Source organism: Strongylocentrotus purpuratus, unplaced genomic scaffold (genome assembly GCF_000002235.5).
Source record: "Strongylocentrotus purpuratus isolate Spur 01 unplaced genomic scaffold, Spur_5.0 spur5_scaffold_14, whole genome shotgun sequence".
Taxonomy (NCBI): Eukaryota; Metazoa; Echinodermata; class Echinoidea; order Camarodonta; family Strongylocentrotidae; genus Strongylocentrotus; species Strongylocentrotus purpuratus.
The window spans coordinates 13,212,666-13,226,230 of record NW_022145599.1 but is presented as its reverse complement, the minus strand read 5'-3'; the positions used below and the strand labels follow the sequence as shown (position 1 = coordinate 13,226,230).

The window sequence follows — 13,565 nt, the reverse complement described above, 5'->3', positions numbered from 1 at the left end:
TTGCACTTGAAAGGGTTTCTCTCCAGCGTGCGTTCTTTTTTCTTTCTTTTTTTCTTTCTTTTTTTCTTTTTTTTTCCTTTTTTTTTTTTTTTTTTTGTTTTTTGGGCCGCCCAAGGGGGGGGGGGGGGGGTTTAAACCCCCTAAACCCCCCCCCCCCGTAGATCCGCGCCTGAAGATCAGAGAATGGAGCTCATTAAGTGACAAGGGCTAGAAACAGACAGTTGTGGAAACATATGGTTGCCTAAAGTTGATGAGATATAGTACCTTGAGAGAGATAGAGAGTGGGTGAGGCAGAGAGAGTGAGAGATAAGGAAAGAGAGTGAAAGAGAAAGCAAGAGAGAGAAAGAGAGAGGAACAGACAGACGTGGAACAATATGGCTGCCTAAAGTCAATGAGATATGGTATCGCAAGGGAGCGAGAGAGAGAGTGGGGCGGGGAGAGTGAGAGACAGGGAGAGAGAGAGAGTGAAAGAGATTTAGCAAGAGAGAGTGAGAGAGAGTGAGAGAGAGTGCAAGAGAAAGCAAGAGAAAAAGAGAGCGAGAGAGAAAACAAGAGAAAGCATGAGAGAGAAAGAGAGAGCACAAGAGATAAAGAGAGAGGAATAAAGAAATAAACATCTAGAGATAATAAGACTTGCCTGTCCCGGTATCTCTCTGTGTGACACAGCTATCCTCAGCCTGTAATGGCACCTGGAGTACACGTATGCATGGAGCTGGACGGATCGGAGGTCGTCCGCCGGTCGCCCACTCTGAAGCTTCAGGGGCATGACATTGTTTTCTGTTGCCTTGGCAACGGACCATTCATCCTCCTGATACCAAGGTACATGAAAGTGCAGGGTGGTGTTTCCATCTGAAAAGAGAATTTTTTTTGTTTAATGTAACTTTCCCTCTTTTTTTCTTCTTTCAAATACAACCAAATTAATGCGTGAAATAGCAAGTCAAGTAGCAGGATTTACAACTATTTTTTCTCATTTTGTAGAAGGAAATTCAGAGAAATAATGGAACAACTTCATGTTGTTTGATTCTACATACAGTGTGTCACTGATGATTTTATCTTATCCTCATACAATTGCCAAAGGACATTACATGTTGAATCTGACCAGAGTCCAACATTCTCTTTCAAGATGCATAGTAGTGGGTTTCCATGGGGAATTTGACACCATTCTGGTGTTTTAAGTTTACCCAATAACAGATGTTGTTAGTCACCAAGAGTGGACTTCACTTTGGCGACAGACAGCTCTTGTGTAATGCACTGTGCACTAGCTTACCACTTTCTGGAATTCTCATCAAATATATCAATTTCCCTCACCATTGAGAAGTACATATTAAAGTTGGGAGTATTTTTCGGTGGGACTACGGGTTCCCTGCTACAGAGACTTTTACACACACATACACATTAATTGGCAATTCAATCAAATCTAGTGTCAGCGAATTATGATGCAATACACATGAACACCGACTACCATGTGTCTTTAACAGACACTCTACATAGACTCACCCTTTCTTACAGGATCAGCGCAATGGGCGGGTTCTAGAATAGCGGTGTAAGCCTTCCACACCGAGTCTAGATCGGGGAGTGAGATGTTGAAGAATAATGTATGGGAGTCATGCTGCTTCATCACTGTCTTGGGTTCTATCATGAAATTAGAAGGGGAAACAAAATGAATAAACATTAAAAAAAACATTACATAAATGAAACATATCCATACAGTCAAACCTGCTTTAGTAACCACCTGTCTACAAAGACCACATTTGTTGTTTACCTTGAAAATGGTTTCTCATTGAAACATGTACTAAAAGAACCTGTCTACAAAGACCACTTTTTGTGTTTCCCTTGGGTGGACGCTATACACAGGTTTGACTGTGTATAAACAATATAAAATAAGAGTTTAGTGTATGTTTCCCACAAATGTTTGGTTTTACATAATACAAATCAGAAACATACATAAATCATAGACAAAACATTTAACATAAATAAAAACATAAATATAATTTTAATACAGTGCAACCTGTTTTTAGTAAACCTGTATAGAAAGACCACATATTTTGTTTCCCTTGAAAATTATTTCCTGTTGAAGCCTCTACTAAAGCAACTTGTCTAGAAAGATTAGCTGCCTACAAAGACTGCTATTCTTGTCTCAAATAAGTGGTCTTTTAAAAGTAGTTTTACTGTATTTGGGCAAGACCAATATGTTTGCTTTAATTTTTTTATATAATCAATTTTGGAAAAATATGTCGAATACAAAATGATGATACTCCATTTTTTCTTCAACCCAGAGCTGTATAAATTTCGTGTTTTTGTGTTCAATTCAATATCATCCATAATAATTTATTTGTTTAATTAAGCTGCAAATTTGAAAAGTATATTGTTTCTTTTTTTAATAATTATTAAAATACTTACTGTAGGAGAAGAAACCTGGTAGAGTTGCATTCATAATTCTTCCTGATCTTCCATGCAAATCAGCGATAACATTCACCTGGTCAACATAAAATTAGAAGAAAACTGAACATTAGAGAGAAGGTTGCTCGATAATCATCAAATATTAAACAAATGAAAAGGGTAATTTTTTTTTATTCAAATCCAATTAAATGCACAAGCAGCCAGGCAGCTCATAATAGACTACAACATTGTAATAGACTACAACATTGTAAGAGAGAGTTTACAAAAGTGTAACACTGGTTATTCTAGCACCCGATTTTTTTTCTTCTACAGATTTTAAATATAGATAAGCAGCATAATGCTACAGATATGGACGTTACCAATTGTCAATAGTAATACAACACTTTTTGCACATATAATTTACTATCTAATTTGATTACCTCATGTCACTGACAAAATTAATCAACTTAATCTGATATAAATCATTGCATCATTTACAAAGAAAATAAACCACCAACCTTGTTTGTTTTTGGTATCTTGACGACAATCTGCTTCACATTATCGATCCCGAGGTTCTTCAGGTCCAGATGGGCCACTCTCATGTTGGACTTGAGCGGTGGCATGAGCCGCGCCCTCCTGGTGATGTCGACGCCCTCTATACACCGGTCCTCGTGGGATCGTGTGCAGGCATAGAGCCACCCGCTGGTGGAGGGTATGGTGGCCGTGACGGTGAAGAGGGCGTGGTTAGGGTCGCTGGGGTTGATGGGGAAGGTGTAGTGGACGGCCTTCTCGATGTGACGCCCGGCGACGTGGTGGAAACCAGAGGATATCGCTTTGAAGTTTTCATCTGAAGATGGAGATGAAGAGGGAAACCACGATTTTTGTATAAAATGAGTGCAAGAGTTCAGTTTATGTTTCTCTAAGTGTCTTTTTAAAATCTAGGGGTTATAAGTGTGAAAACAAAACCCATTTTTCACTGGTTGCCCGGTAAAAGGTGGCGTAGCATGCGCGCTGGTAAAAAAGGTGGAACAGAGAAAAACACTTTTGAAGATTTAACACATACATACTGCTGAAAACGACATTGTTTCAATATTTCATGTAGCCAAAACTATTCTTAGAGAAAGATATTTACCTGATTTATTATGTTCTCAAATTAATTTGCAAATATATCTTTTATTTGCTACACAATCTTTTGCTCGAAAAAAAAAAGCCTGAAAGCGCAATTTAACTTCCCGGCAAAAGGTGGTGTAGAGCTACACGACATTTTGCCGGGCAGACAACGATTTATCAATAAAGTTTAGTTAAGTTGCCACCGTCATTTAAATTTTAAATGTATGTTTGATATTGATTATGATTATGACGTGATTATGATAGTCAATCAGATATCATTTTAAAACATTTTATTAAACAATGTAAACAAATATCACAAAAGCCATGACCAGCGATGTTGTTTTACTTTTCTTCCTATCCCCTTTGCCTGAAGAAAAAAGAAAAATACTTGAGGAGAAATATTTACCAGCAAATCCAACCACGTCTTCAGTGTGAGGAGTATAGCTTGACTGCCCATCATGTGAGACAAAGTGATGGTTTAGGACCTTCATTCGATACTCAGGATTCACAGAAATCTACAACAACAAAACAAATCAAACATATATATATATATATATATATTTTAACAATACATAAAATCAAACAAATATCATAGATAATCTTCAGCACGAGAAGTATAGCTTGATTGGCCATCATGACAGACGAAGTGATGGTTCAGGACCTTAATTCGATACTCAGGATTCACAGAAATCTACAACAATAAAACAGATTCAACATTCAAGATTTATTAAAACCTATCCTTGCAGCCGGATGGCTGTAGTGTGATGGTTTTTAAGATATAATCAACACAAATTAAAATATGCAAGTGTGCGATTACACTGAGAAAAAGAAAACAAAATCAAACATATATCATACATATTTTCCTGCCCAAAAAAATTGGAGGCAATAACATAAAATTCCAACTAATCATTATAGGGAGCAGACAACTGGCCAATATAAGTAAACTAGTGGTACGCCACTTCATGGATTGGGTGATAATCAAATAAAAGGAGTACATACATGTTTATTTTATTCTATCACAGAAATGAAATACCTTTAAACAAATTTAATACACGATGTGTATAATTTACCTGTTTTGTTAGCTTGTCAACCATATCAAAGAGAGCTCTGTTTGTTGCAAGTACCAACTCCTTACACCTGAATACAACGAAGCACACAAAAATATTTATAAATAAAAACTGTTACAGCTTTAAAATATCAGAAAATGTGAATTGGTCTAGCGGTAATGTTTGTGGTATGGTCAGCTCTCTGTCTTTGCCTACAAAATGACTCAGCAGACCCTGGTATGGGACTGAGTCACGTCTTTTGGATACCGACGTTAAAGGTCAGTCCCAAAACGAATAATCATATTGATACACGTCTGTAAAAGCCCAAATTACACACACGCTTGAAAAACATATTCTACAAGTGACATCGAACATTTTTAAAAATTGAAAAATCTGAGATTTATTGCAAGCAGAATGAAGTGGTGCTAATAATGAACTGTAGATGAAAACGATACAAATATTAAAGGACAAGTAGAAAGGGGGAAACAGGGCAGATTTAAAAAACTTCTTTGAAGTTAATGGTTTTATACACAGAACCAATTGTATCCAACATAGCATAAAATAAAAGTGAAATTGAATAAAATTGAATAAGACAGGACATAGAAAGACTTTTTTTTTTAAAATCATGACTCACCACACAATGCATCTGTGATCTGTAGAGAGCCAAACCCTAGGTATGGAGCCAACCTAGAAATTCAAAAACAAATGAAATGCATTTTATATAGTATACATGTACATTCAAATTTCAGGCATTCTGGTATATTTCTATTTCATTTATTTAACTACCGGCATGTATATGCTATATAATTATACCATAATCTATGAATGAAATATAAGTTGCTAGAATTGATTTACTCAAAGGTTAATTCATGATCAAAACATTTCAAAACATTTTCTAACATTGATTTTGTTTTTAATTAGGTCAGTCATTTTTTCAAAAGATTTATCATACCCCCCTCTCCCTAAAAAAAAACCAGCAAGAAAATAAAACAAATTATATCACCCAAAATCTCAGGGAAAAACTCCTATGCACTGGCAAACAATAATTTGCTACAACTGGGGCCCCTCTTATAAAGAGTTACGATTGATCCAAATCAATTGTTAGTCCTCCAATCAATCTCAAGTTTGCAGTCTCCTATCTCTTTTATACAAAGTTGCGATTCATATCAATCGCAAATAAGTTATGACTGATATCAACTCTTTATAAGACGGGCCCTGATTAAACAAATGGTAACAATGCGAAGCAAGGGAGGCATTTAAACATGGTCAGCTACTTAAACCTAAAAAAATCCTTCTGAAAAAATAATAGAACACCAAGCATGTGTTTGTGGTCCTTTCTGAATCAAAGCATAACCATCACTTACCACAACACTAAGCCCTCTATCAGGTGAAACCATCCCATTCATAGAGACCAGCCCTGACCGCACCATGTTGTCACGGTAACTGCCTCCAATGGACAGAACGGTTACATCTTGCAATTCGGCAGAATCCCAGTTTTCAGACCAGAACTGTTCAAAAGATATAATAAAACAAAATAAACATCTCTTTTTCATTTGTTCTAGACTTCTAGGTCTATCTTGCCTTTTAAATGTATTTTTAGATCTAAAAACGTGTACATTGTATATGCCATTGTTAAATAATTATGCAAGAATATACGGTAGGTATAAACATTTGAAGTATTTGCAGTTTATATCTCATGGCATAAAAAAGAAATAAGACACAGAAATCTACAAAGAATATAAGAAGACTCCATTAGTAATAAATGTGTAACACATTGACAAATTCTTTCATACACTTTCTGTGAATGTAAATCATTTAGTCTACAAAGTACATATATGTTAATATGATATCATTAATGTAAAGTACAGCTTTGTTGGAATGTAATGTTTTGGGTATCAAAATTCAATATATTTACTTACAAATGAGGAAATCACAAGCACCATACCCTAAATACATTCAAACTTGTAAACATACATTTATATAGATCAAAGAAAACATTACTTCATTAATTTGACCTTTGACCTACCTCGTTAACACTAGTAGTAAACTGGTCCATGTAGATATCAGGCTTCACGATGGCATTCACATGGGGTGTTCCCATGGTGATGAGAGTGTTGACGGTGCTGGCATCAAAGTCAGGCAAGGCAAAGAGGGCTTTAGCTACTAGTCCTCCCTGTATGCACCAAGAAGAAAAGGTAGAGAATTTGATTACTTTTCAGGCTCTCAGTTTTTAATCCTCTATCCAAAGCAGCTCTCAGTTTCGTAAATTCGTACTTGAAAGGAATAAAACAGCAAAAACTAGCAAACAAATTCATGAATGAGTCATTGATGGTCACTAATTAAACCTCCTCCTAGGACTGTGTGTATGTTATTAAAACATATTGCTTGTTAATTGAATATGAGGCTAGGCACATACTATGCTTCTGGAGGTTTTGAGAATTGAGTATTGAAAAATAGTACCTGCAACTGATGGGAATATATCTTAAATAACCAACCACACCCCCCCCCCCAATCTCTCTCTCTCTCTCTCTCTCTCTCTCTCTCTCTCTCTCTCTCTCATTCTTCACTGAAATATTACTTCCATATGTCCTTAATATTGTTCTTCAGAGATGCCAGTTAGAATTGATCAGAGGGCCTGAAAATCACCTAGAATGAGCTATTTTGTACACTAAAAAGCCTAAACTATGGCCTGAAAATAAATCAACAAGGGCTGAAATCAAGCTTTTGCCTGAAACTGGCATCCCTGGTTCTTATGAATCATCACTTTCTGCACAGAATGAGGTTAGCCATACACAAAGCTTACCTTTGAGTGACCAATGATCACGACCTGTTTGGGAGGATTCTTGTTGTTTTTATACAGCTCCAGGATGTGCTTCACACAGGCATGGACGTACTCTGTGAGATAGAAAGGAAAGACAAATAAGAGATCATCAGTTAATTCATTCCTCCTTCTCTTCTGCACCGAGGTCCAAAAAAAACTGTTATCTCACTAAGATCACTATCTTAAAGCCCCACTGTCCTACGTGTAGCTACTTGCTCCCTCTATATAGAAAACTTCCCAAATCGGTGCCTGTTGGTCCCCCATGATCCTCTTTTTCTTATGTAAGTTGAGAGCTGAGTTAATGAGATAGCCACCTGTCAGTGACCTCGCTGTGTGGTCTAATCCCTTCTGGCCCAGTAGTGTTGACCGTCTTTAATAACCATCACTAACACTGATACAGGGTCCATCAATAAAATTCAATACGATAACAAATTAAAACCTTGAGTGTTGTTTTCAACAATCATCATGACAAATTACATGACAACCTCTTTGAGCATGTTTGCATCATACATTTCCACAGAGATCCAAGATTAATCAATCATGTACCCGATTGCAGTTCAAATCAATTGTCAAAAACAACGATATCTTGAATTTGTGACCCAAGATTTTCTGTATTTTACATGTAGTGATCTGTTTTCTGTTACAGCTTCCCATACATTTTTTTCGTTCACAACTTTGTATCATATTTTCATAAAAGTTGAGTCATTGAAAATTTTCTGGCAGAACTTAAGGACCTAGAACTATACAGTCTTTTGTGATTAAATCCAGGAATCCATATATCAAACTCAAGAAGCACAGATAAAAATGGTGATTTAGACTTCTTTCATTTCAATAATTTGGTTTTCTTCTTTTACCTGTTTGCCCCTCCAACACTCCTCCATAAACTGCGTTGAGTTCTTCATCCAGATCAACACTGAAGTAATTGAAATGGAAGTTGTATTTGTCGGAGGCTTTTCTCAGCGCAATGGAGCTCAGGGAACGAACTATGAAAGACATGAAATTGATGCGGGGAAAAAAAATGTAATTTAAGAACATTATTTTACTTTGAATGATACCAAACATCAAAATATGTATTATCATAACGATTTTTATTTTCTAAAGTGCAATGAACCTACATGTATGAACCATAAGGGCATGAATTCATATATTCTTTATTTTATAATTCCACGGGGGCGATTTTTCATTTTGCAATCGCCCCCGTGAGCACTCTGACGGGGGCGATTGTGTAGCTCACGGGGGCGAATCGCGTGTATGTATGTTGAGCCTTGCAAATAAGCAGGTACAAGCACTGTACATGTAAAATATGAATTATGCATAATTCCTATTGAAAGTATTTTGTATGCTGGTAGTGATCAAAATATTGCATACTACATGTAGTATGCTGTGAGAATCCATCACACAAATAGAGTATATCAACAAGAGCATCGTTTGAAATCAGCAAAGTCAACTCTGTGAACGATGCTTTACATTATCCTAATTGTGATATAATTCAATACTGTTCACTTTTTTCCAGTAATTCGTAGAACCATACCAACAATAATTACATCTCTTGGAAGCAAAAGTAATTGTCTCTCTTCACTCACCACCCTGATTATGAGTTGGAAACAGTTAGAGAAAATTACAGGGTTGTGTAGGTGAATTCAAAAAGATACAGTGGAATAGAACCTCCCACTGCCCCCCCCCCCCCATAAATAAAAAAGAGCATTTACAAGACAATAAGTTAAATATCGATGTGTTGTAATGCATCAAATTTAGTATGGACAAAAGCAGTTCATTCTCTAAACAAAAAACAATTTTTTTTTCCCTCTTGGTGAATCTTTGAAATGTGTCTAATATTCTTACCTTGTTTGTGACTTCCAGCATTTCCAGGGATGAACAAAATAGGAATGCCAGTATACTTCCCTTTCCTGTAGATTTAGAAACATGACAGAAAGGAACCGAAGTGTACTCATATTATTCAGTAGATATACACGTAATTATGTCAAAAATAATTGAGGGTATGAATGTTTAACATAACAACAATATATTTCTTCTTATCCCAAATTTCACATGTCAACATTTTATTAAATGCACACAGTAACTACATATGATTTGTAAATCTCTCTCACAAACATGTACTGTATACATATATCTTTCCTCCTACTTGTACAAATTTGTAAAATAAACAGCAACTTTGTCCAATGATAAAACTCTTTGATTAGTCTATTAATTTACTTTGAAAATTAAAAAAGTTGCAATGAAGTTCAAAACTTTCAGAAAAACCAGTGCTGCTCTTACATGTAGCAATTTGTGTTTTCTTACAAATATCTTACTTTTTATTTTGTTTTCATTACTCACTCTAAGTTTGTAGCATATCTGCCTTCCCCATACACTGTCAGGGAATAGTGGGGATACTTCTCCTGCAGAGTCTCATTCATATGAAGAACATCCTACATATGGAGAAGAAAACAAATATAAACAGTTTATTCAAATATCAATCTATTCATCCAAAATCTGAATATGTATATGCAGAGCTGCCAACCATTCCGTTTTTTCCTCTAAATTACTGTAGTACGTTTTTTCTTCATAGATATTTTTTAAATTTTTTTAAAAATAATTTTTTTAAATAATTTTGTTTAAATATTTTTTTGTATTTTAACATACCGCACGTCAAACAACTGCCCTAAAATGTTGATTAGATCACAAACTATAAACTCCAGTTCTGGTAATGCGATTGCATTGTGAAAGAAAAGGTGTGGAATGGATCAGAAACAGTTGATCATGTAGCATGCAAGTATTGGTGTGCACTGCAAGGTTCTGGAGTCATCAAAATCATAATAAATTTGGCCGAGTCTTGGTAAAGTTACAAACACTGTACACAGAAAGCTATATATGGGACAACACACATGGTGTCGGGGCTAGTACTACCTTGATTTCCTTGTCTTTCTATGCTCATTACTCAGCCAGTATACATGTGCCAAAATTGTTTGGCACATGTCATTTATTTGTAATCTTTAACATTTAGTGTAAGTTTCGTTTGATTCTGTGAGAATTAATTTTCTTTTCTTTTTACCAGAAGTGGAGTTTATCTTTAAGTTCACTAGTGCTAGCTCTTCCAAGACAAACGATATCAGACTTTGGACAGTCATTGTATGAACATGAAAGACCTTTATACAAACCGTACACTAGTGTCTAATATAAATTCAATAAGTAAACACTCATTATTGTTTCCTTGATGAACAAAGACTAGGCAAAGAATCATATCAGCATGATCTGCAAAAAATTATGATTTACCAAAGTTCAAGGTCCTGATTTCATTTCATCATCTCACAATTTTCTCAAGAGTTTGAAAACATCCTTAACCCACGTGGCTTATTGAGAAAAGGTATTTCTGTGGTACCAATCCAACTAAAGATTGATGTTACTTTTGGGTTTGAAATACATATCAGGTCTGATCCAAGAAGATCTACATCACACAACACACATTATCCACATATCCCTGCTTCTGTCAATCTGTACAGCTGCTTTCTCTTTTCCTTTCTTTTCTTTTCCTTTCTTTTCTTCTCCTTTTTTTTTCTACTCCTTTCTTTTTTTTTCTTCTCCTCTTTCTCCTTCCTTTTCCTTATTTTCCTATCTTTTCTTTCTTCTTTTCTTTTCCTTTCTTTTCTTCTCCTTTTTTTTCTACTCCTTTCTTTTTTTTTCTTCTCCTCTTTCTCCTTCCCTTTCCTTAGTTTCCTATCTTTTCTTTCTTCTTTTCTTTTCCTTTCTTTTCTTCTCCTTTTTTTTTCTACTCCTTTCTTTTTTTTTCTTCTCCTCTTTCTCCTTCCCTTTCCTTAGTTTCCTATCTTTCTTCTTCTTCCCCTTCTTTTTTTCTTCTTCCCCATTTTTTTCTTCTCCTCCTTCTTCATCTTTTTTCCTACCTTTTTTAAAACCATAGTCTTGACATGAAATAAAGAAATTTTTTACCTTAAGCATTAAATCAACAAACCTTGTTTTGAACTTCAGTAATAGAGTACATGTACATACAAATGATGCATACGCGTGAGTTCATGAAAAACAATCTATCCGCACTCGAGTTGAAGATGTGCGTATCTATTGCACGAAGCCGTAAGGCTGAGTGCGATAGAAACCCACAGCATCAACGAGGGCAGATAGATCATATAATGAACGAATGAAAACATGAAATCATTTGTTTTATACAACAAATCTCCTAGGTCCTTGTTATTTGATGTAAAAAGATTTCAATCAAGATTGTTTCGTAACAGTATATGGCTTACAAATAAATCTCTAGTTTAAAAGGCTGAATTAATGCGCGCACATAGATAAGCGCACTTACCTCTATATGCATTTACTCATAGTGCTGCGCAAGAATAGGCCCACACGCAGTATAAGCGCTCTAATTTCTACGCGCACTACTGCGCATCATGTACAGCACTAACAAAAAAAAGTGAGATAGTACTGCAAACTATTGCCAGCTCTTTCATGAAAAAAACGTGGGATTGTCTCAGTAAATGAATCACACGTGACGAGCAAAGCGTAGAGTCAATACTAATGCGTTTTGACCTCTAGCAGTGCACTACGTCTTAATAGGCAGCATTTGCACACATGAATAGTCAATACACTCATTATACACAAAAGCACACAATCATGTTGATGTGGCTGATTGGCAAGTATGACAGTAGACTTACAATTTGAATTTTTAATTATTCTTTCTAACATTGGTAAGTTGAAAAATTGGCGTAGAAGGAACCCCCAACTTTAGAGCTGGATATCTCCTATTTTATGGAAGTTCTGGAGTTGGCAGATGGGTGAGTTGTCTTAGTTAAAGAAAATACTTTCTTTTAGGCCTAAACTTTTTTTTATTATAAATAGATCTAGAGACGTCTAAATGAGTAATTAAAAAGTTAGATTTTGGCCTCCCTACAAAGGCTACAAATAACCATGCACTTTGAAGGCATTTGCGGTCTGAAAACAGAACTCAACGAGCGACTAACACAAAATCGGGCTCTAAATCTGAAAAATACTTGAAATAAAGCTCATTTTATGGTACCCATATTTCTTACATACATGCGTAGATCTAAGAAACTCGATTTTTCAGATTTGGGTAGCGGGACCGCCGATTACATCGCGAAAATGTGATATTTTAGGATATATTTTCCATTGCAAATGTGGTTCTTCAGTGACTCTGGCATGGTATGGTATGTGTGGGATATGTGATATGCTATTATGCGATGTATTTTAAAGGGATTTTACCATGCATCCAACGGATCGGCCGAAAACTGGAGCTGGTCGTTTACCCCCTCCTTTACTCTATCCCTTTAATACTAGACTACTTTACTTACATTTTTATATAGATCTAGTAAATATGGATTAGAAAATGGGAATTTACTTCCTTACATACAGACAAATTTCCATGAACTTTGCTAATTTGATTGTACAATTCATGCCCGGCCTGGCCTGGCCCTGGCAGTGGCAAACTCGATGTTCCCTAAGCTAAGTTAAGCTTTCTTCAGTATAACATTGATATGCACTAGTGGGACTGTAGGTACAGTAGGATAGCAATAGTACAAAGATCACAATTTGTTCCATTCATTAACTAAATTTACATACCACTACAAAAATATATACTTACAATATACTCAGGTGTTTCCCACATAAAGGACATAGCACATCGGTTGCTCTCGAAATTTGTGAGAACATCGTAAATTCCTAGGCCTAAAAGCGCGACGACCAAGCAGCAGAGAATCTTGTTTTGTGCAGCCATTTTGGATTCGCTAAATTGGGACAATAAATCGATAACGGTTAAACTTGTACATAATTATATATGCGATATTTCTGTACACATGGTCATGGGCCCCGCCTCTGCCCATTAAAAAACAAACTATAAAATTAATGGGCAGAGGCGCCCCGCCTTCGCCCATTAATGTTATAGTTTATTTACAGAAATATCAACTTTGCTCAGGGCTTTGCTCCGTCAAGGTAAAGCTTAATCATAGGGTATAGAAAGTTTTACATGCAAGGTCAATCGAACCCTCGATCTTCCTCCTTTACTTTTTCCTCCCGGAACAGGTTTATATTGTTGTTTTTACATGGGAAAGAACCTTACCACGTCAAACTTGAGACAATAAGGAGCAGAAACCCTATTGCAATTTCACCCTACACTGTACATCATTTTACACGAGATGGGAAAAAATATTGGACAAACTAGATTCTATGTGATATTAATTTTA

General features: G+C 35.9%; 1 protein-coding gene across 1 annotated transcript in view; it reads right to left on the bottom strand.

Annotated features, from left to right (window-relative positions):
• The window catches only part of LOC590142 (GPI inositol-deacylase), a 32,753-nt gene extending 19,613 nt beyond the window's left edge, over positions 1-13,140 (bottom strand). Inside the window, exons 1-14 of the mRNA XM_030984240.1 lie at positions 12,968-13,140; positions 9,694-9,785; positions 9,199-9,263; positions 8,211-8,339; positions 7,339-7,430; positions 6,562-6,708; positions 5,900-6,043; positions 5,170-5,222; positions 4,560-4,626; positions 3,896-4,004; positions 2,898-3,226; positions 2,401-2,476; positions 1,498-1,632; positions 638-849 (exon numbers count right to left, since the gene is read on the bottom strand). Of these exons, the coding sequence (XP_030840100.1) occupies positions 638-849; positions 1,498-1,632; positions 2,401-2,476; positions 2,898-3,226; positions 3,896-4,004; positions 4,560-4,626; positions 5,170-5,222; positions 5,900-6,043; positions 6,562-6,708; positions 7,339-7,430; positions 8,211-8,339; positions 9,199-9,263; positions 9,694-9,785; positions 12,968-13,099 (1,782 nt within the window). The 5' untranslated portion in view covers positions 13,100-13,140. The remainder of the gene's footprint in view (positions 1-637; positions 850-1,497; positions 1,633-2,400; positions 2,477-2,897; positions 3,227-3,895; positions 4,005-4,559; positions 4,627-5,169; positions 5,223-5,899; positions 6,044-6,561; positions 6,709-7,338; positions 7,431-8,210; positions 8,340-9,198; positions 9,264-9,693; positions 9,786-12,967) is intronic.
• Positions 13,141-13,565: the final 425 nt, after the last annotated feature.